General features: G+C 34.4%; 1 protein-coding gene across 1 annotated transcript in view; it reads left to right on the top strand.

The window, feature by feature from the left end:
* LOC131157036 (uncharacterized) overlaps positions 1-17,835 on the top strand; it is a 28,831-nt gene extending 10,996 nt beyond the window's left edge. Inside the window, exons 7-8 of the mRNA XM_058110879.1 lie at positions 2,379-2,420; positions 16,950-17,835. Coding sequence (XP_057966862.1) covers positions 2,379-2,420; positions 16,950-17,014 — 107 coding nt within the window. The 3' untranslated portion in view covers positions 17,015-17,835. The remainder of the gene's footprint in view (positions 1-2,378; positions 2,421-16,949) is intronic.
* The last annotated feature ends 6,679 nt before the right edge of the window (positions 17,836-24,514 follow it).

Here is a 24,514-nt window from a genome sequence, read left to right as displayed (position 1 = left end):
CTGCCTTAAAGTGCATGAATGATTATGAATTGACATGTCATTTGCCTTGGTATGAAAGAATTTTGAATGGATGACTTTTTAGAACCTTCTCCTTGTGGTTCCTTGCCATTTCGCACATGAAATCATGTCAATTGTTTCAACTTTTGTTTAGACAATGTTTAATTTTATTTTTCATATATATATTTTTAAATTCTTTAGAGAACCTGTGTTTGGATAATTTAAAACACAAAAACTGATGACCTGCTTATTGGCTGGAATATCGGGCATTAGGAACCTAGGATAACACTGATTATATTCTCAGATGTTACCAGCATTTGAGCTACCTTTCAATGGTTCAACCATTCAGGTAAGTTAACTCCTTTTGTTTTAATGTATGGGTGCTTGGTGTTCAAATTCCCAAGTTGTTTGGCATCGTGTGCGGAGTTTGACTAACTTTACTGAGCTTTTTTCCTTTGATAAGCAACTTCATTCCAATTTTAAGTAGTTATGTAGTCATTTCATGAGAGTGGTTCCTTATTAATCTTTTATTCTAGTAGTCTTTTCATTAGGGGATTGTTTGGAACCACTTATGTAGAAGTGCTTTATGAAAAAGTGCCGAATTTAATAAGTGCTGATAATAAGTGTTGAACTTAAAAAGTGCTAAAAGTTATAAGTGGTGTTTGGTTGTGTTTAGAAAAGTGCTATATGATTATTTTTAAACATATTTAAAATTAAAAATATTAATAATTTTTAATTAACAATTTCATTAATAATCATTTTAATTATTTATAATTAAAATTTAATTATTATCTGTTAAATAATGATATAAGATTATTTTTAACTAATAATAATCTAGTTATTAATGTATATTTAGAACATATTACTATCATATTAAATTATGATAAAAATAATATTATTAATTGCATATGAAATTTTAATTTAAATTAATAAATAGTTCTTGTTCAATCCAAAATTGAAATATAATAACTAATATGTATTTTTAATATATTTTAAATATAAATATTAATATTTTTATAATTTAAAATTTAAATGATAATTATATTAATTTTATAATTAAAATTTAAATATTTTATACTGAATAAAATAATATAATATTATTTATTAATTAAAAATAATCTTGTTATTAACATATATTTATAACATACGATTATCACATTTATTTATGTTAAAAATAGTATTAATAACCAAATTAAAATTTTTAGTTTATTTAATGTTAATTTAAATTTATAGATGGTTCTTTTTATTCATTATAGAATTTAATTATATTTTATTAATAATTAATAGGACTGCATAATAAAATAGTATATGATTAATTTTTAATTAAAAATTTAATTAATAATTATGTTAACTGTTATTTTTTATTAATATTGAAAAATAATTAACAATTTAATTAACAATTATGTTAACTGTTATTTTTAATTAATATTTAAATAGTTTTATTGAGTAAAAATAATATAATATTATTTTTTGATTAACAGTTACCTTGTTCTTAATTTATTTTTATAACATATGATTATCATATTAATTTATGTTAAAATAATATTATTAATTAAATCAGTATTTAATATTAATTCAAATTAATAGATGAATGTTCTTCTTTATTTCATAGAATTATGTTTCATACATAAATAATTAATATATTGTAATATGTAATAAAATAATATATGATTATTTTCTAATGTATTTTTAAATTATAAAATAGCCACTAAATTTTCTTATATTTACAAAATTGACATTGCCTGAACAGTGCCACTTATAAGTGGCCAAAAAGTTATCTTAGATTGCTTTTCAAAATTCACTTAAATAGTTCTAAAAAAAGTGGTTCTAGAAAAGAACTTTTTGCATTAAGTGTTTGTTATAGTACAAGCCAAATGGCACTTTTTTTTTTAAAATTTTATAAAAGTGCTTATTTTAAATGATAAGTGCTATAAGCACTTTTTTTTTAAAAGTGCTCCCAATGGGGGATAAGTGAACGTTTGGTGCTCATGGTTGTGTATTGTCTGTGGAATTGGTCTAGTTGACTTTTACCTTGAACTTCATCTCATCTCACCTGTCCAAAGGTGTTTTTGTTGACAGTTTTAGTTAGTTTTCTAAAGTTGAAGCCATGTGACAATAGAACAAACCTGCCACTGATCCTATGTCTTTAGAGTCACAATGATATGTAACTAGGCACAAATTTAACATCTAGTGGGTTTCTTTTGTGCTTGCCTTTTGTACCGTGTAGAATGTAGTTGACGTGGTTGAGGGTCTGGAAATTTTTGTGCGACTTTCAGTAATCAATTTTTTTTTGTTCATGCTAAAGATTTTGTAATGGTAGAAGCTTCTTGTAGTTACTAAAATTTATGATGAAAATTAAATTAAATTTTTGATATATGCAGAGCAAGGGAAGGACTTGGACGAGTTTTTCCGGTCAACAGCTGGTATTAAATTTTTTTATACCTCATCCTTACTTCTTTTATTTAATGGTTGAAGTCCCCCATTCTCTTGCTTATCTTTTCTTCATTTAAAATATGTCTGCATATAACTCAAACACCCCTTGCCCCTGAGTGGAAAATTAAATAATATGTATATGAGCTGCAGTTATTAAGTTAATACATTTGAAAGATATGAATAATCTTTTTTTTTTTTTTTTCTCGGGGGGTGACAGAGCCATGGAGGAGCTTTGGATCTAGTTTCTTTTTTGAATAACTATATATATATATATATATATATAAAATAACTTCTAGCAAAACAAGCAGACTGTAGAAAACCCAGGCCCAGTATCGCAATCAACCGGGGAAAAAAAAAAAGGGGGGGGGGGGAGGGGAAGTATTTTGTTGATTTACTTCTACTTTTGCTGCAGCTAATGCTACTCAATACAGTTAGCATTGATGTTGATATGACATTCTTGTTGTAACTTGGAGCCCCATGCCTTGCAAGTATAAGAAGAAAAGGAAAAGTGTTGATAATTGTAAACAATGGCTTCATTAGATTTGCAACAAAGTTGGGATATAATTTTCCTGTGTAATCCACCCTTCTCCTAATGCTGAAACATGACAAATACCTGAACAGGTGCCCAGGGGTCAGGATGGGTGGGGAATTCAAAGTTCTTGAAACCTTATCATAATTTAGTAATTTGGTTTGTGGTAGTTTTTTAAGGGAAAGTGGGTATTTTTGAAAATATAAAAAGAAACGGAGATGCTTTTAGCCAATGGATTATTATTATTACTGCTGCCACTACAACTATTACCGATCTGCTTCCATCCGAAATGCATGTAAGATTTGTATATGCTTGTATTGGGTGTCTGGGTCTTTCACTAATTTTGAAATTTTGATATGTTTTCTATATAAAAAGAAGGTAATAGAAACTTCCACACCGATTAGGAGCATGAGGTTTGAGGTATAGATTTGAAATTTTGCAGTTTTGAGCAAAACACTATACAAAACTGTATCGAGTTTTATTGGACTTCAATATGATTTGATATCCAAGGCTTGAATTCTATGCCTCAAAGCACAGAGTGATGCTACAAAAATTTGTGTAGATGAAAGCAAACTGATTTCTTCAAATGATGATTCTAGTTGTCACTTTTGCTCCAATGGGTGCAGTGGAGGTCTGCGGTGGACCTCTGATGCATAAGGTGGCGTTTGATAAAATTAATTGCGGAATGCTGCATTTAGTTCTGAAATTTTGAACCAAATTCAAAGCTTGACTGAACCCCTGAATAGTGATAATTCAAGTTGTTTGGCAAACCACTGAATTAAAAAAAATATAAAATATATAAAATTTTCTATAAACGAAAATATTATCTTGAGGAAATAAAAAAATTATTGAGAAATTAAAAAAAAAATTCTTGTGGATTGCAAGAACAATTTCCATATCATAGATAGCTCAAAAAATATTTTGCAGAGGTGCTGGAGAGAAAGAAGCTTGTAGATCATTCAAGTGAAGATCCAACCCTCTCCCCCTCTCCCTGCCCACCCTTTTACATTGGAGAGAAGGTCCACTCAATCATTCATCCAAAATAAATTGTTGATCAAGGGGGAAAATACCCATGCTACATCCATCACCCAACGACCTTCTCAACGAAATTTTTTGGAAAAACATAATGATGCACAGAAGGATTAGATCTAAGAGGGAGGAGATTTCATCGTTGTGAAACAATGTTCTTGGTGCTTGCCGTTGTAGATTTGTGGAGAACAAACATGTAAATTTGAGAAAAATTTCATAGATCATTTTGGTTGCCACTGATCTTGAGATAAGACACTGGTGCATATAGTCACAGATTTGGAGATGAGAAGGGGGTGGTTTTTGTGAGCAATGGAGAGAGACAAGCGCCAGTATTGAGTCTCTCTTGAAACGTAATTAAGCAACATATTTGTTGCTGACCGAACCAAAGGCATTCAAAGCCCAATCAGATAAGTTACCAAATAGGTCCGGTCTCTTAATTAAAAACTCATTAAGTGAACCAATTCTATTTAGAGTCTACTCAGTGCAAACAAATGCCCTCGAAGGTGGTAGGATGCTTAGTATCTCATGATCCAAGGGGCTTGAATTAGTCTGAATGCATTTAGATTTTCCTACCATTTGGTTCATTTTTGGAAAGTCCCATCATCATGAAAACATTCAATCTGACCATTTAATGCTGTAAATGATTGACTTATGAAATTCACACTTTCTCTTATTGTGGGCGTACCAGTTGCTTTGTTTCCCTAAATAACAGAATAAGAGAGGTTGAGTTGACCTAGCTGACACAGCATTTGCTAGAATGGTAATAGAGTAAACAAGGCTGACAGGGTGACGTGGTACCTGTCTGGTTGGATTTAAGTTGTATCCTAGTAGCTCTAACCATAGTTTAAAACTCGAATTGGGCCAGCTGGTTCAAATGGGTTCAACCGGGACCAGTCACTAAGCTGGTTTAGTTACCCTTCCAGAACCGGATTTGTTGTGATTCGGAGTTGGCCTGCCTGAGCCAATCCAAACTGGAGCGAACTGGTTCAACCTGGGGTTGAAGGCGGGTCAACCCATCTCTTGCTTCCGAAAGAAATAAATTTGTTGGAATGTGCTGGCAGAGTTGAAGCTAGGACTTGGCACTCTACACTCTAACAATGTACCACTAGGCCAACTGGATGTTTGTATTAATTTATGGACCAGCTATGCATGCACTAATATATTCCCACAGGCCACAACAACTTACCAAAAATTTGTTGGAATGTGCTGGCGCCCGGAGTTGAACCTAGGACTCTGCATTCTACACTCTAACAATGTACCACTAGCCAACTGGATGTTTGTGTTAATTTATGGACCAGCTATGCATGTGCTAATATATTCCCATAGCCCACAACAACTTACACTCTGTTTGGAGAAGCCTCGGATTTGGATTTGTATTGGATTTGAACAAGATGTAATATAAAATTGTATTGAAATTTGTCCAAATCCGCCCAAATCCAAATCCAAGGTCTGAAATCCATGCTCCCAAACAGAGCGTTAGATATTTATTTATTTATTTAGACTAAGAATAATAATTTTATAGAAAAACATTTTTTTATAAAAATAAGAAAGGTAATTCAAGCTTCGAATTTGATTTGGATGGCTATTAAAATATATATCGTGAATTTTTTATACTTTAATTTATTGATACATGTGATTTTAATCAGGCACTTTTGTAGAATATTTATATATGAAATCGGTGCAATATTAATTTTGTAAAGTATATTATTACATATAGAATTTATACATACTTGTACTAATATATTAATATATATTATTTTATCATATTGACATCACTGGTTTGATCCACTGATCCAATTGGTCCGATCGACGTGGTGACTTCACTAAGGTGGTCATGGTCTGGGTTTTAAAACCATGGTTTTAACCATCATCATTGCTCCTAGTTGTTTACTTGGTTCCTTTAGGAACTAGGTGTGCAAGTAGTTTCCCTTGCATGTTTCTTAATAAGATGCATGGAGTCCACGTGTCCAAGGTTGATAAATACGACACTCTCTTTGAAGATAGACTGTCATGTCAAAACTAACGCATTGCTTTAGAATTTGTGCACAAAGGTTGCAACTGTGACAAACGTCAAGCGTCAAGTTTTGAGCTATTGATTTTAATCCAATCTTGGCTGTTAATTTACAAATTTAAAGGGTATAAATGCAGAAAATTACGACTTTGCCTAGATTGTTGACTTGGTTAATGTCCGACTCACATGAATATATTAATTAAATTAAGTATAAATTATATTATGTTTGCAACTTTGCATATTTGCAAGAGGTTAATATTGATAGTGCATGCTGAGATAGCTATGGATACACGTGGTAGGGTCTTTACTAATCTTGGTCTTGGGATGTTCTAGAGAGTAGCTTCGTGGGCTCGAGTACGGGTTACATGTTTCTTTTCTTTCTTCTCATTCAAACCATGTGTAATGGCTAAATTCGCTCAAGTAATATATCTTTGTCATTAATTGAGATGTGAGGTGTCAAATCTATTATTGGAAGATGACACCTTACAACATTTTGTCTCTTCTTTATAAATACGCCCGATTATTTTTCATAGGGACCTTTTTTTTTGAGATGGGAACCATCAAGCTCTCTCTCTCTCTCTCTCTCTCTCTCTCTCTCTCTCTACATTAGATTCCCACTAGTTCAGGGAATCCCTACCATCAGAATACCTTCACTTTTAAGAATCCACATTTAAGCTTATTGGGAATTGCTTGGCTCTCCTCTTTGGGCCCTCTCTAGAACATCCATTATTCGTGTACAACAAAGCTCTCATCCCTTCTCAAGAGCCTTCTCCACATTTTGGCGACTTCGCTGGGGAGAATTTGGTTGCACAAAGAGAAAGGTAAGCACTTAATAAGAAGCTTCTAATATTCAACCCACTCAAGACATTGAGAATGGGGAAGCATCTGGTGATCATCCTATTGAGCGTGAAGAATCCTTGGACTTCACCACTTGTAGACTTAGATGATGATGATGTTTCAAACCTCCCAAGAAAAAGTGCTTGGGTGTTCTTTAGGAGAATACTAAAATGTTTAATCAAGCAATTGCTACTATCAATCTAATGATTCCTGCATCCACCTTGGGATCACAACCTCAAGGGACTGCCTTGAACCAACCTGCTAATTCACCCCCAGGTGGGAACAATGACTCTACTGATCCTCCTATTCTAGGGAGACATGATAAAAGTAGTCACAAACTCAAGGAGATCCTTCGACCTCATATCCTATAGTGGTTTCTCAGACACCACCTCTTAAGGGGACAATCCTTATTATATCTTGCGCAACGAGTACACCTCTTCCACAAGTTCAGCATGGAGGATCCACTTCACATGCCCCACCAAATCTCACTCCTCTTTTGTCAACACCCATTCTATCCGATTCTATTCCCTACATCACTAGGGAGGATCTAGACAAGATTTTGGATAAGAATCAACACAAAAGTCTTTTATTGCAGGGATTAAATTTAGTCTTCCTTATAAAGATCGAATTATCTCCAAGCCCACCCCTAGGACTATGCCAATCCTAAATTTAAACTCTTCAAAAGCAAGTCTAATAATGCAATCTCCAAGCCCACCCCCCAGGACTATGCCAAGGAGCATCTGATGAAGTTTGTGGAAGCATGCAATGTCTACGGATTCAATGATGACTTTAAGTTAAACAAAATCTCCAAAACCTTGATTGAAAAGGCATGCATGTGGTTAGGGGTGTGCATAATTCGGTGAAAGTCGAATTAACCGATCAAATTTGATCGGTTTGGTTTTGGTTTTATATTTCGGTAAAATCAGTTATTCATTTTTTGGTTCGGTTATGGAGAAATTACATTTCAGTTAACCGATTAAACCAAATTATATAATTAATTAATAATTAAATATAAATTAAATATTGAAAGCATACAATCATATTTTTTTTCCCCATAATTAGTTATAATTTGATTTGGTTAAATTCAATTAACTGAAAATTCGGTTCGGTTGGGTAAAGTTTGGGTAAGAAAGGTAGTTCAGTCGGTTTGGTTATGATGAATAGTTAACCGAATTTTTTCGGTTAATTCAGTTAATTGGCTGAACCGGCCGATTGCACACCCCTACATGTGGTATGCTAATCTCAAACAAAGGTTGGTGGAAACCTAGGGTTAAATGTGCCACTTTTTTTTTTTTTTGTGGAAAATTATTTTCCACTCAAGAGAAGGCGACTTTGGTGGATCTTGGGAGAAAGCATTAGAAGTCTAAAGAACATTGGATAGACTATGTGGAATGTTTTCGGGAATGTCTTAAATATCCAATACAATATTGAGGAGCAGGAGCTTGTGAAAGTTTATCAAATATCGGGTGCACTTGGAGAACTTGGCATTGTTGTCCTTTGCCACCCTAGTGGAAGCCGCTTAAAGGACTAATAGCTCCATCCAAGGGTAAAGGAATGGAAATCCCCATTTTAGGAAGAGAGGTCTCAATGTGAAAGGCATCCAAAGTAGGGAAGAAAAATCAAATAAGAAATCCCACAACGATAGACATACTGGGTGATAGTCAATTTTCAAGTATGTTTGGGTTTTAAAGAAATAAATAAGGCTTGTCCTAAGGATGATTTCTCACATCTTAATTTGATACCTTGATAGATGCCATAGTTGGGCATGAGATGTTCTCCTTTATGGATGATTTTTTGTATATATAATCTAACTAAGATGGCTTTAGAGGATATAGAGAAAATTGCATCCAAGTTGCCTTAACTACAATGACTATGCTAATCAAAGACCTTATTATGAGATTGTATCTCACTTCTACCAAAATTTTCATGGGTGGGTAAGCTAGAATGCCTAGTTTATTATTTACACAAATTCATACATGGGAGTGAAGTTGATAACTTAGCAATAGAAATGCATTGTTTGTAACTAGCAATAGAAATCATTGTTTGTCACTTGTGTTTTCTTCTTAGAAACTCTGGTTCTATCTTTTAGTTTGGAGGCTACTCGTGATGATGAAATCTGATCCAATTAAGTATATCTTCATGAGGTCAATTCTTTCCAGAATGTTGGCCAAATGGTTTTTATTACTTGAATAGCATGATATCTCCATTGCTCCCTTAAAAACTATTAGATCTCAAGCACTTGTAGACGTTATGGCACAAATTCTATCTCAACATGACAAGATCATATAATATATCATCCTTGGAGTACTCCATGAAAAATCCCTACTCATTGCAACTAAGAGCCAAGAGCATATGTACTTTGATGGTTTTTTGACGACTACAAAAGGATACATTGGTATAATGCTTATACCATAAGATTCGGATGATGACTCCTTGGAGTTGGGTTGAGAGCCACTTTCCCTCAATTTGGGTTGAGAAACCATCCTTAGAGTTGGGTGGAGATTCTATTTGGCTCTAGGTTGAGAGATATCCTCCCTAAGAATGATACAAGGATCCTCCTCAGCAAATCTTAATCGCATGACAAATACTCCAAACGTAGGTCGAGAAGATCTCCCTAGAGCTAGGTTGAGATCCCATCTCCCTAGAATTGGGTAGAAAGGTGCTTTCCCTATTAGAATGTGACATGATTACCCTCATGTTGGCAAGATGTATATAATGGTCATTTCTAGGTTGAGACCTAACCTCTCAAACATTGGGTGGAGATTGTATCTCCCCAGTGCCTGGACGAAGTTGGATCTCTCTAGTTTATATATGGCTGTAAGAAGTTCATTATATCCTTAGGAGTGATAAAAAGTCATTTTTGAAAAATCTTAATTATGTGATGAAGAATCCAAATGTAGGTCGAGATTTTATCTCTCTAGCATCAGGTTGAAGGTTGCTCTCTCTATCCTTAAGTTATAAAACTATTCTATTATTGAATAGATATATTTTTCATAACTAGGCCGAGACCTAACCTTCCATGTATTGGGTGGAGATTGTATCTCCCCAATGCTTGGTTGAAATTCGTTCTCCCTAAACTGTACAAGTTTGCTCAAGGATTGATAGCATTACTCGGTTGCTTCAAGTAAGAATTAGACATGTCTAGTTTAAACTTGTCGCATCTATAGAGTTCTATCATCTAAACCAAAACATCTAATTGAAGCATCATAGAACTCCAAGGACTCCATGACATGTAGAGTACTTGCCTAGCAACTTCTAAAGGCATTAAGCTGACATTTTTCTCCACTTGATATGGCACCTACCCAGAACTCGCCTACAAAGTTATAAAGAAATTCCAAATAATTCATGTGCTACTGTGCTCTAAAGTTATGAAACTCTACATATGTGGGATCCCACCAATGCACTAAGAAATTCTCGAGATCATGTAAATTCGTTACTCCTAGAATTAGGGGATGAATGGTGCAATTGGACGAATCCAAAGGGGACAAGGAGCTTTAGGTAGGCCATCCTAATAATATTAAGATGTCTCAGGAACATCTTCTCTTCCTTTTTGTCTCCTCCATTGCTATAGTCATCATCCCTTTTATAATTCTTACTAACATTGAGGTAGGTTCCTCCAATTTCTCTTTGAAGATCTCTAGCATAAGCATCATCTTTATTATATCTATATTTATGGACTCATGTTGCAATTTCCTAAATGTGAAAACTTCTTTACATGGAAAACTTCATGTAACACTGCGCATGTGACACTCACAGGAGTCCTAGACCTCCTCAAGCGTGTAGGACTTTAGTGGAACTCCCAGACCTTCCCGTGTGCCCGTGACTCCCAGAGCCCTTAAATGTCCCTATGCACACCTGAGACTCATAGGAGTCCTAGACCTCCCCAAGCATGTAGCATGGTTTCAAAATAAAGGTCGCGATCGTTACATAACGGCGTTATGGAACGGTTTTTTGGGTTACCGATACTGTTACACACTACGAAATCGGTGGGAAGAAAAATCACGGCCGTAGCTACCGTTACAGACTGCGTCAGTTACGTAAAGGCCGCTATGGCCGTTATGTAACTGCTACAGGACTGTTACACTAAAAAAATATTTTATTTTTTACTTTTCTTTTCACTTTTTCTCTCTTTCATATTTCATTCTCAATATACCAAGTGGCAAGAGGGGGAAAAGATTATAATGAGGACGACAATGATACAAAATGTACTGTTTCTTTAAATACTCACAATAGATGCATTAATTAACAATTTCAAAATACTAACTTGTTAGGAAAATAATTTTCTTTTATAATATTAGTAATGTGATATTTATGTTCTATATTTTTCAACTTCAACCTTCTTTCTTTTCTTGCTATTTTATATTTAAATTGTTCGTACGTCTTATGTGTCTAATAGATTAATGTAGTGTATAATGTATTTTGTTTTATTAAATAATTTAGCACACATAAGAATTTATCACAGATAAGAACAATGAGAAGTATAAATAAGCACACTCACGTAATTTTCTATCAATGGTGGTTTAAAATAAACTTGTTCCCCTTACGAAATAACTTAGAAGCTCAAACTAAAGGATCCAAAAAACACTAAAACTCTTTCTAAGAATGGCTAAAAGCTTAAAACATGCAAGTACGCTAATATGCACAAGATTGTGTGTGCTTCAAAAAAGTTCACGGCCATTACACCTGTTTCCCGTTATGTAACATCTACTACTCCGACTTCCCGTTGCACTCGTTACCGTTACGTTATGCTACCCGCTACTGTGAATTAAAACCATGGCGTGTAAGACTTTAGTGGAACTCCTAGACCTTCTCGCATGCCTGTGATTGACGAGGAACTTGCAGACCCATCCACGCGTGCAACCCACATTAGACTCGCATTTTGAATTTTTTTTTTTTCAAAGTAAAATTTTCCTTGGCTTGGAATTGAAGGTGAGTCAATTACAGATATGTTCCTCACTCTTTTCTCTCGACTTTTCTGTGCCTCCTTTGAGGTGAAACTCCTAGAAGTAGAGTTATAGAGGCTTTTTGTTGAGTCTTGGATTGAAATTTATACTTGTACTAGGAGTAGGTTTCCTTATCTCATCTTTTAGAAATTGTAAGGCCTTATCATCTCTTATTTTGAAAATTCAAAATTTATCCCACTTTATTATTAATTTTTTTTTTCACTTTGCTTCATTTATATGGTCGCATTTAGCAAATTTTGACACATGAATTTTTTCAGAGCATCTAAATAAACTCCTGTGCAAGGGGCTAAATGTAAATGCATAAAATTACCACTTTGCCCTAGATTGTTGACTTGATCAATGTCAAATTCGCATAAACATATTAATTATATTATGTTTCAATTCTTGTAGGAAGTTAATATCGACAGCACATGCCAGGATTGACCATAGAGACATGTGGTGGGGTCTCTACTAATCCTGGTCTTGGGACGATCTAGAGAGTTTGGGCTTGGTGGGCTTGAGTTAGGGTTGGCTAAGTGGGTTCCTACCCCCTAGCCTTTTCTTAAGTTGCTCAAGTGTCCGCCTGTCATTCATGACGTATGTTTCTTTTCTTTCTTCTCATTCAAACCATGTGTCATGGCTGAATTCGCTCAAATAATATATCTTTATCATTAATTGAGATGTGACATGTCAATCCATTATTGGAAGATTATTCTTCACAACGAGGTTTTTTATTTTTTTATTATATATATATATATATATATATATATATATACTAGAACAGTTAAGCTCGCTCTCTCTCTCTCTCTACTTTGGTGTCACAATCCACACTTAAGCTTCTTGGGAATTGCTTGGCTCTCCTCTCTAGAACAGACATAATTTGTGTAAAAAAATGCTCTCCTCCCTTCTCAAAAACCCCCTGCACAAAAGGTTTAAAATTTATTATTTCTGCCCCCTTTTTCATTGCATCTAAAGTTGTAGAAGCCTTTTCCTAAAGAATCCTCAGTGCTCAAACTCCCTTTAGCATCCTGTTTCAAGAGTTCTCTGAGTTTTCAGTGCATTCTCTTCTCCTCTCATAGTTTCTTATTCTATTTGCTCTTCCGACCCTCTATTTCTGTGACCTCTCAGAGGAAACTAATTCTCCAGGACAAGGCTGACGTCGAATCTTGAGGGTCCTCTAGGCCTGATGCTCTTTTTATTGGCAGTGGGAGTACTTGGGAGCTTTGGCCCTTGTTTTACCTGCCCACTATCTGAGTTCCCAAGTCTCAGGAAGGGAACCCTTTCTAGTGGATCTTCCCTAATCCCTAAGGCTGCTGGAATCTAGTGTTTTGAGTTAGGACAACATTGAGTCCTTTAAGGATTTGTCGAGATCCTTGACGAACTTCTCCTTTTGACTAGGACTAGGCTTGTGATTACAGGCTTGGTCAGGTTTGTGTTTAAAAGGAAGCTTTCCTTGCTGGCCTCCACCGCTCCATGTCCCTTTAACTCTGTGGGGCCCGGTCTCCATCTATGATCTTAGACCTCTCAACTTGCCCTCCCTGTAATTGGAGGATCCTTTTGGGGTTATGTTGCCTTTTCATTGAGGCAAAGAAAGAGCTCTTAATTATTATCTTGCAGAGCTGCTTTTCTTTGAATAGTCATCCCCTAATGAGGGGTTGATTCTATCTGAGTCAGGAAAAAACATTCATTTGTTGCCGAAAACCTCTTAATCCACCGATGGATGGACAGAGCACTTATTCTTAAACCTTGGCTGGTTCACAATCGTTGGGTGATGCGATCTTCATCATATAATGTCTCCTTCCTTACTTGTGAGGGGCTTGAGGTTCTCAATGTTCTCAAAGAGCCCAATCCTGGAGACTTGCAAAATAAATCGCAAACACTAACATTTGACTCTTTACTTATCTGATGATGAGTAGTCCAAGATATTTATTAGCTAGTCCGGAATATCTAAACAGCTTTTATTCTTTTTAACTAATTAACAGTGCAGGCTCGTTCATGTATATGTTTACCCGAGGTATGTGCAGAGGGCTCTGAGTCATTAGGAGAAGGCTAATGAATATGTTAGGGGTGCTGGGAGCATAGAAGAAGAAGAAAAGAAATAGGGAAAGGTAGTGGAGAGACTACTACACACAAAACAAATATGAAAGAAGAAGAAGAAGAAGAAGATGAAGAAGAGCCTACCTCTCCAAAAGATAAGGGAAAGGTAATGGAGAGACCACTAGACACAAAAGAAATAGGGAAGAGAGAATGGCCTCCCTTCTGTCAAGTTAAATGGGATTCAGATTGACAGATCTACCCATTTTAGCTCAGCTTTTGTGGAGCCTATCAACATTGCAGATGAGGCTCATCTACTTCAGTGGGACCTCAAGCAAGGTGGGTTTATCATTGCCAGCTCAAGGGATGGTGGGATGCTAAGGAGACTCTTCAGGGGATATTCCTCCCGGAGGAGTCCAAGGACCTCATTCAAGCGAACGCCTACTTGTTCTTTGAGCTCACCATTCATCACTGGCTCAGTGTAAGTACAGTGGATCTGCTGCGCTTTACTTGTGCCTGCCTGTTGCATGCTTTGATAGTGGAATCGGCTTGTTAAGTTCTTTCTCGCTGTCTTTGTCCACTGAGATTGGAGCTCGAGGAACTCTTACAAAGAGAAAGACAAGTAGGTCACGGTCCTAATTGAAGCAGATTGAGTTGGAGGGAGAAGCTTTCGACAGAGAAGCAGAAGATAACAGCAGAGAAGGCGGCCGAAGCAGCAGAAACTCATATCACTAAAGAGATATCAAGTGCCAGCCATCAAGTTAAATGTGCAGGCTGTAGAAGCGAAGCTAAAGAGGCTGATTAGAGGGTTGCCCAAGCTGAGGAGGAAAGGAATGCTGATGAAACAGAAAAGATGATCTTTGTGGAAAGCAGCATGCAAGATTTAATCAGTAGCCGGCGTCTCAATGTCCCACACCATTGGTTTATTCTTTGTTGAATGTCAACTCTCAAAAGGCAAAACCTAGTCTTAATAGAACTAGCTAAACATGCAAAGCTTCAACTTTCTCCTCAAGGTTGCTTTGATGAGGGACAAGCAAAATTTGCCTGTTTAGTTTGCAACTGTTGGCTTTCGAGACTCTGGCTAATATATTTGAGACTTGGTTAAATGTGTTCCAAGTCCTTCCAAATCCTCAGGCACTACATGTAAGGCTAAAGATTTGTACGACAAGCCTTTGAAGCTCCTTGTGTTCCCCCCCATCTCTCCCACCATAAGGCCATATATGTATGTGTCTATATATATATATATATATTATAAAATAAAAAAAATGAATAGTTGTCATATCAATTATAAATTAAAAAAACAAAAAATTTAAAAAACTGTGACAAAGAATGCTACTGAATCAAAATAATACTGGGTTGTTTCTTGTCTCTTGTTAGAGCAACCACGCTTAAACTAAACATCCCTTAGGATTTTTTGAACTTCTCCAATTGTTGATCAATCTTGATCAACGTTTCAACATTTGGATACTTTTTTCAATTGTGTTGTATAGACCAATTAACAGTCACTATATTTTAACCTAGAATTAAAAGAAATAATATAGATAAATGAACACTTATGCTGTGTTTGGGAGCATGAATTTCAGACCTTGGATTTGGATTTGGGTGGAATTGGACAAATTTCAATGCAATTTTGGATTGTATCTTATCCAAATTCAATACAAATCCAAATCCAAAGACTATCCAAACATAGGGTTAATTTAGACGATGCAACTTTACTTGGATTAAGAAAATATCCCACCTCATGAAGTGGCCTATGCAGTTGCAAAGCCGTAATGTATCAATGATCTTCCAAATAAGATCATACTTAGCCTTTTGATGACTAAGGAATTGACAGCTCTTGAGTTAGTCAAAGAAAATGCTCCTTGATCAAGTGAATTGGTGAAAAAGGATTCATATAACAACCCTACTTAGTGGGACTTAATGCTTGTTATTGTTGTTATTGTCAAGGATGCTTAGGAATTTTGTGAGCAGAGGGACTTGGGTTAGATTTCATACTTTTGCCAAGTATCTTTCCTAAGTTCCTGCCCAGGATTAGATTGCATACCTTTGCTAAGTTCCTGCAACGGAAGCAACAGGACTGATCTAGTTAATCTTAGTGGTGATAGAAGTGGCAGGGGTAGAAATGGGATGGTAAGGATTTAGCAGCACTCCACTTGTCAAAGGATATTGTCTCAGATTGTGCAAATTAATGGAAAAGGATTCATGTAGTCGACCCCACCTAGAAGGACTTAGCTTACATTTTCCTCTACCCAATGAAGTAAATGAGGCTGAGCTGACATAGCTAACTTGGCAATTGTTGATCTTGTGATGTGGCACCTGCCTGGCTGATTTTGGTGATGTGGCATCTGCTGGGATGGGTGTAGGTTGTGCCTCTGTAGTTTTTCCCATCATCATGGAGTTTGTGAATGCTTGTTCTCTATGAAGTTTCAAGCCTGGATCTTGCTACGAAAAGGGAGTCCAAGTACAATTGTATTTGTTTGCTGGCAATATATTTTTATGATCTGAATTCTACTCTCACTGAAGAAATAGCGAAGAAGTGTCAACACAAAGGCATAACTAGCATATGTTTAATAAAAATTAATTACAACGGGCAGCAATAATATTTAGAATTGAAAGGAGTGACATTAATGGACAATTCAGTTAATTTTAACAGTTTCTCGTTGTTTTTGTTGATGGCTGTTCTTAACTGAAAACTAAGTCTTTTGCCTACAAGTGTTGTATATTAAGTTATAGTTTTGGCATATTATTGTCTTAATGTTCCATTTGGCTAATTATACATAAGCGGCTGGGATTGAAGTAGATGTAAAGATGGATGCTATTTGATATTTAGCTTATGGAAATTATTTTTTGATAGCTTTTTGGATTTGCTCTACTGCCCATCTTGGCAACTGTGATATAGCTAAATTTTTTGTTGAAATATTAGATATGACTGATAATGTTGAAATCAGTCGAAGTGCATACTTGCCTATTACATGGAAGGTAATGTTCAGTTGGATGAAAAAATTGTTGCTACTTCATCGTTGACAATGGTTTTTTTTTTTGTTACATATTATTACATCTTGCGTGAATGAGGCGGATGTATTTTCCTGAGTTCCAAATACAACAAAATTGGGAAGTTATTGTTAGTCTCGTGCAGGGAAGTTCCAGACTGAGCTCGGAAAAGCTTGGGCAGCAGAGATAGTGTCAAGAAGAAGAGCCTAGCTTCTGGCCAAAAGCCTTGGTTATAGAAGCTCTTGTTTTCAAATTGGACCTGTGTTTAATGGTTTGCGGACTTGATTATTCCAGTATTCTGATGCTTGAAGCTCTTGCCCATTGGATGTCATTGAGAACAAAGCAAACTATTATGTGAAACATTTTCCCCATGTGTTCAATTCCGGTTGCTAATTGGACTTTGTGATTTGGGATGTTCAATTGGCATAAGTGATGGCAGTGAAGGATTTGTCCCCAAACTTCCCTTCACTTAACCTGCTTCTGAAAGCCTCATGAACTGGTGAAGTTTACCTCCTCAAATTTTCCCTCCCTCATTTTCTTGTTCTTTCCCGCATTTTCTGCAAATAATTAATTGGAGTGGTTAGCAATGGTCGCCAGGAAAAAGAAAAAAAGGGTGCAGCCTTCTGCTGGAATACATTTTATTGATCTTCACTTGCGCAAATTGGTGCTGCATGAAATTGTCTGGACTGATCTGCAATCACTTGCGCAAATTCTGCTCCGGTTTTAAGAAACAGATCTGTAATCATTTGCAGTGTCCTCTCATAGGGTTTAGATTTTCGCATGTGACAAAACACACCTCCAATCATTAAAAAATGGTAATGTCTCGTAGAAGCATATTAACGTGAGATAGGACATGTCATTAAATTACTTATTTTTCTTCTTGAATCAGTTTTCGATATTTCAATATGTTTCTTCTAATGGATTAATTTACATTTAAAAAAAAAAAAATCTGTTTATGCTCACAATGTGTTTTCCCTCCTTGTATATAATCTGTTTATGCAAATAATGAATATTAATTATGTTAATTTTCATGATGCATTTCTTGATACATGATGCAATTTTTGATTTTGTTAACAATTTTTTTTTTTTTTTTACAATTTTATTATAAATAATTAAAATTAATTCTTTACGTAGGAATTTGAAACTAATGTTAGTACCGTCTTTTATGGGAGAAATTATTAGGTACTCTGGAAAAGAAAAACATAAGAATGTAGGAATTAAAAGTGATAGCGTTGATGTAAATAGAGTAGGAGATAGAATTTGTAAAAATTAAGATGGTAATAGGCTACGAGATAATAAATATCATTAGTGCTATGCTACATAAGTAGCTTAGTAGAAAATTTTAGGAAACAATTTTGAGAAGTTATGGATGGTATTATGTAAGGCATACTAGGGATTCAGAAAATATTCATAAGAGGAGATATAAATGGAGACGTTGCAAGGGATAATAAAGATTATTAGAGGATACATAAAGAATATGGATATGGAGACAAAAATGAGTTTGGGGAGATGATTTTAAACTTTCTTATGTTGTATGATTTTATTATAATGAATACTTATTTTAAGAAGAAAAAAGAATATTTAATAACCTTTAAAAGTGGACAAAATAAAAGTAAAATAGATATTTTTTTTTTAAAGTTAGGAGGGTAGATCATTTATTATGCACGGATTATAAAGTTATTTTAAGTGAAAACTTAACCACACAATATAGAGTCTTAGTGTTAGATATATGTATTAAAAAATGGAAGAAAAATGATAAAATAAACCAACGTAAGAGAATTAGGTGGTGAAACCTAAAGGGAGAAAATATAGATAAAATTATCAAAATGGGGATCGAACTATAGAGGATGAGATAGATATAAATACTCTTTGGAGTAGAATAGGTAGCTCTATTAAAAGGATAGCAAAAAAGATTTTAGTGAATCAAGAAGAAGATTCTTAAATAGTAAAGAAAGTTGATGGGATAAAAATGTCAAAGAAATTGTAAATATAAAAAGAATTTGGTATGAAACGTGGGAAAAATGTAGAAATATGGATAACTTTGAAAAGAATAAAGATGCGAGAAAAGATGTAAAAAAGGTCATTAGTGAAGTTAAACACAGATCATTTAGTACTTTATATGATAGATTAGATACAAAAGAAGGAAAAAGAGATATATTTAAGCTTGCTAAAGTAATAGTAAGGATTTAGGAAATATAAAATGTATAAAAAGTGAGAATGATATTCTTTTGGTTAGGACGAAAATATAAAAGAAAGATGACGAAGTTACTTTAGTAACTTTGTTTAATGAAAACCATGTGAAGGCTTAAACTTAGAATTGAGAAATGAGAAAAAAATTAAAAATATGAGATTTATTCGTAAAATTAGAGTTAACAAAGTTAAGTTTGCACTAGAAAAAATGAAAAATAGAAAAGGTGTAGAACCCGATAGCATCCCAATTGAAGTTTGGAAATCCTTAGGTGATAAAGGAATTATATGGTTAACTAATTTATTTAACACAATTATGAAAACTAAGGAAAAGGTAGATAAATGAAGGAAAAATATTTTAATACCTATATACAAAAATAAAAGAGATTCAAAATTGTAATAACTATCATGGAGTTAACTTATGAGTTATACGATGAAACTATGAGAAATGATAGTTGAATAAAGATTGAGGTTAAAAATGAAGGTCTTAGAAAATCAATTTAGTTTTATGCCTGGAAGATCTACCACATAAGCTAAATATCTTTTAAGAAAATTAATGGAAAAGTTTAGGAAAAAGAAGAGAGACTTGCATATGGTATTTTTATTGACTTAGAGAAAACATATGATCTCACCTAGTGAAGTTCTATGGTGGGTTTCAAAAAAAAAAAAAAAAAAGGTGTATGTAGTAGGTATAATGATGTCATTAAGGATATGTACGATGAAGTACTGACTAATGTAAGAACTATAGATAGATAAATTAGAGAAATTCCAATCACCGAAGGTGTACATCAAGGATCTACTTTGGGCCCTTATATTTTTGCTTTAGTGATGGATCAACTAACTGAAAGCATTCAAAATGAGGTGACTCATTTCTAAAAATGAGTAGCACTATGGCTATCCCAAGTATAAGAGTTACGTCATATAATAATTAACCCAAAAAGGTCAGATCGTCTCCTCAGTGAATGCATATTAGTTTTAAACTAGCGCAAAATAGAGAAAATAAAATAAGAAAACAATTTTACCAAACATGATTTAGATTCAAAATCTTAGGGTTTTGAAAGTTTGTGGCGAAATTAAAACAAATTAAGATCTAAAACAAGAACATAACACACATAAACAGGAGATTAACTACCATGCAATTAAACAAATAAACTAACTAAGCTAATCTAGTACAATCCATTCAACCATCCAAATAAACGATAACAAAATCAAACAAGCAAAATGACTAACTCCTTAAACATTAATCTCATGAAGGCATTCAACAATTAAATGAACCTAAACAAGGGCTTAAACAAAAGTGAATTAAACTTAAACAAAGGCCTAACAAGGATAAACTAAACCTAAACAAATAAAAATGAATTCAACCTAAATAAAATCTTGAGCAACAATAAACTACACTTAAACAAAATCTAACACTCAACCAAGTACTTAAACAGATTAAATCCACATTAACTAAGCTTAAACAAAGTGAAATTAACCCAACGATATTAAGTTACATTAAATACTAAAATGACATTGAAGTTTAAGTAAAATAATTAATTAAAGTAACAAGAGAACTAGAGATGGAGTGAAACAATAAAATAACTCAACTTAACAATGAAATCAAGATTAAAAAAAGGAAAATTCTGAACTTGATAATGAAAATAAACTCAAACTGAATTTTTAAACTAAATTTAACAATAAATAAACTCAAAGAAAGGTTTTAAATAAAATTAACTAAATTCTGAACTAATAAACAAAGGATCCAACAAGATATTTAAAACAACATTAAAGTGCAACAAAACAAACTAAACTTAAACTGATAAAAGAGCTCCAAGAATTTTAAAATGTCATTAAAGTAAAATACGACAATTAAAAAACAATAAGGAGAGAGAGGGATGAAGAGAGAGAGAGAGAGAAGAGAGGAATGAAGAAGGAGATGGAGGAGGAGAGCCTCGGGTCCTCCACAAGCAGCAGCACAGCAGCCGCAGCCCAGGCCAAAATGTCCCAGCTTCCCAGCCTCTCAAAACCCTACACGCCCCACCTCTCTAAAAACTCCCTCTCTTACCATAGCTTTCTTTACATTTAAAGAAAACAAAGGAAACTCAAAAGCCTAGTCTACCCCTGCCCAAATCCAACCCAGCGCCCACACTCCCAGAAAAAACACACGGCCAGCCCTTTTTGCAACCCCCCGCGCACACACGCACATTGGGCATCCCTTTTTCATCTTTGCATGGCTGGGTCAAATCAAGACCCCATCCACTTTTTTTTTTAGGTGTGTCCAGGGTGTCCACATCCATTTTACGGTCCATGACTAATCCCACACCCTGTGTAGCTGGCCCCACAACCCACAGGGAGGGTAAATATTCAGGAGCCTATCGGCAGGAATCGAATCCACATTTTTTTTTTAAATTCCAATTTGATTGTCCTCCTATACACTGCTACACATGGGTTTCTTTTTCATTTCTTTTTTTTTTTTCTAGCCCCATTTTCTTTCATTTTGCTTCTCACTCACACACAAGGCTAGCCCACTTTATTTGCAACCCACACTCCAAGCCTGCTTTTCTTTTCTTTTCTTTTGGTTCTCAACGCACGCACACACGGCCATAGCAAGGCCCATTATTTTGTTCAAGCCCAACAACACTTCCTTGCATGCAGCTCGATGGTTCTTCACTCGATGCTCGACTTCTTGTTGTACACGCGGCGTCTCCGTGTCACACGCATGGCTTACGGCTTCAAGTCCTCTCACGCGCACCCTTTTCATTCACGTGCATGGCCTCTCGTACACTTTAATTTCAGCTTTAGTGTCCAAAAATTATCCTACAATAATAAAATACCAAAAGTCTATAAATTATCGAATAAAAGCCCAAATATTGTAAATTAAGCTCAATGTTGAAATATTGAACATAATTAGATATTTAATTAGAATTGTAATCTTTAATGCACAAATTTAAACTCCTAATTACGCAACTTTGACGCGTAATCATGACGTTCCATGGTGTATGCAGATGATATTGTATTGATTGATGAAACTAGAAGCGGAGTATAGACTGAGTTAGAATTATGGGGAGACGCTTTGGAATCTAAAGGCTTTAGGATAAGTAGAAATAAGATAAAATATATGAAATGTAATTTCAGTAATGGTAGGAGAAATATTGGAGAAAAAGTTAACCTTGATGATGAAGAAATAAATAATACTTGTATATTTCAATACCTTGGATCTATTATGTAAGTTAAAGGAGAAATTGAAGATGATGTAATGCATAGATTTAAAACAGGATGAGTAAGATGGAGAAGTACTTCAATTGTACTTTGTGATCGTATAATACCCCTAAAATTAAAAGGGAAGTTTTATAGGACGACTATAAGACCAGCTATGCTATATGAATCATAATGTTGGGCGACGAAGAAACAAAATATCCAAAAAGCAAAAGTTGCTGAGATGAGAATGCTTATATGGATGAGTGGTATAACACTGAAAAATAATTTAAGAAATGAACATATTTGCAGTAAGTTAGGTGTAGCTCCTATAAAATATAAGATAAGGGAGGGACGACTCAGATGATTTAGACACTTACAACGTAGGTCACATAGTGTGCCAGTGAGAAAGAGTGAGTTAGTTACTGTGGGGGGAGGGGCAGTAGAAGGGATAGGGGTAGACAAAAAATAATGTGAAATGAGATGGTAAGGATTTAATAACCCTGAATTTGTCAAAAGAAATGGTCCATAATTGCACAAATTGACAGAAAATGATTCATATAACTGACGCCACCTAATGAGACTTAAGGCTTGGTTTTGTCGTTGTTGTTGGTGTGCCGCTTAATATGTTGATTAATACATTGAAATTAATATGATTTTTAATCGTCTATTGTTTGTAAGACAAAAAATAATTGTAACTATCTAATTCAATTAAAATACATATACAAAAAATTATTAGATACATTGAATGTATCACCTAACATCCATGATGCAATGATTGACTTTGTCAACAAATATATATTTTTTATAATCTTATTACAAATAATTATGTTTATTCTTACTCATTCATCTATCATAAGATTAATGTTAGTTCATTCAACTTTCATTTACTTTGGAATACATAAAAATTACAAAAAGTAGGCCATGAAAGCCAACCAATGTGATTCGTCTTGTCATTAAATTATTATTATTATTTTTTGCTTCCATTAGGTCACTTATGAATATGTTTAAATTAGTTATGTTTCTTATTAAGTTTTTGGTGCTTTAATATCTTGGTTTGGTATTTTATTGATTGATTTCTTTAGTTGCTTTATTGGTTGTTTGATTGTTTAAGTATTACTTGTGTTGTGTTGAAGTGTTGGTTTGTGGATTGAATAACTTACTAAGCTTTTGTTGTGTGATTGATAAATCAACAAGAGATTAAGAATTCATAAAAAGAACTAAAAGAAAATTTTAATAACTCAATTCACTCCCCCTTTTGGGACAACTCATTAACTTTCAACTTGTATTAGAGCGAGGTTGTAGAAAATCCTAACTAGAAGCTGCATAAAGATCTATATAGCACACCTAGGTGTAACTCCCTTTGGAGAGGACCAATCATCTACTAGATCGCTTATCTTTTGTGGTTTAAATTATACATTTAAGAAACAAAGAATGAGGATATATACTCAAACCATGGATTGAAAAGCATGGAAGGTTGTCGCACATGGTGGCTACATTCCTACTAAAATCGTAGATGGCAAAGAAGTTCCTAAAGAAGAAAAAGACTTGACCGACAATGATTACAAAATGATGCAAGTAAACTCTAGTGCCATGAATGTACTATATTGTGCCTTAGTTGTTAATGAGTTTAATAGGGTCATGGCATGTAAGTCGGCTAAAGAAATTTGGGACAAGCTAGAAGTAACCTATAAATGAACTATAGATGTTAGAGATAGTAGAATCGACATGCTCACAAGCGAGTACGAGACTTTCAAAATGAACCTGGATAAATCTATCACAAGCATGTATACTAGGTTCACTCATATCATAAACTCCCTTAATGCCTTAAGAAAGAATTACTCAACTTATAAAATGATTTGAAAAATCCTTAGAGGACTTCCTCCAATATGGGAACCTAAAGCTATAGCAATTACGGAAGGAAGAAATATAAAAAATACATCACTAGATGAACTCATAGGATCCATTCTCACGTATGAAATGGCTATGAATAAAAGAAGTGGAAAATCTAAAGCTCAAGAATCCATTGCTTTTAAAGCATCAAACGAAAACTCTAGTGATAAAGATGAAGAAGAGATTGATGAAAATGAAATAGTCTTCATATCCAAGAAACTTGCAAAAATTCTTAAAAGGAAGAATAAATTTACAAGAAAAATCCAGAACTCAAAATCAAATGAAGAAGAAGAAAATGAAACTAGTAAAAAGAAAACAAAAGCTTAACCTCCAACATGCTATAATTGTAAGAAAGTTGGACATATAAAATCAAATTGTCCACAACTTAAGAAAGAATCCAAAAAGAAAAGGAAAAAGGCAATGAAAGCTACTTAGGATGATACCGGCTCATAT

The sequence above is a fragment of the Malania oleifera genome, chromosome 6 (genome assembly GCF_029873635.1).
Source record: "Malania oleifera isolate guangnan ecotype guangnan chromosome 6, ASM2987363v1, whole genome shotgun sequence".
Lineage (NCBI taxonomy): Eukaryota > Viridiplantae > Streptophyta > Magnoliopsida > Santalales > Ximeniaceae > Malania > Malania oleifera.
The sequence above is the reverse complement of the archived record's forward strand: the minus strand, read 5'-3'. Positions and strand labels throughout refer to the sequence as shown.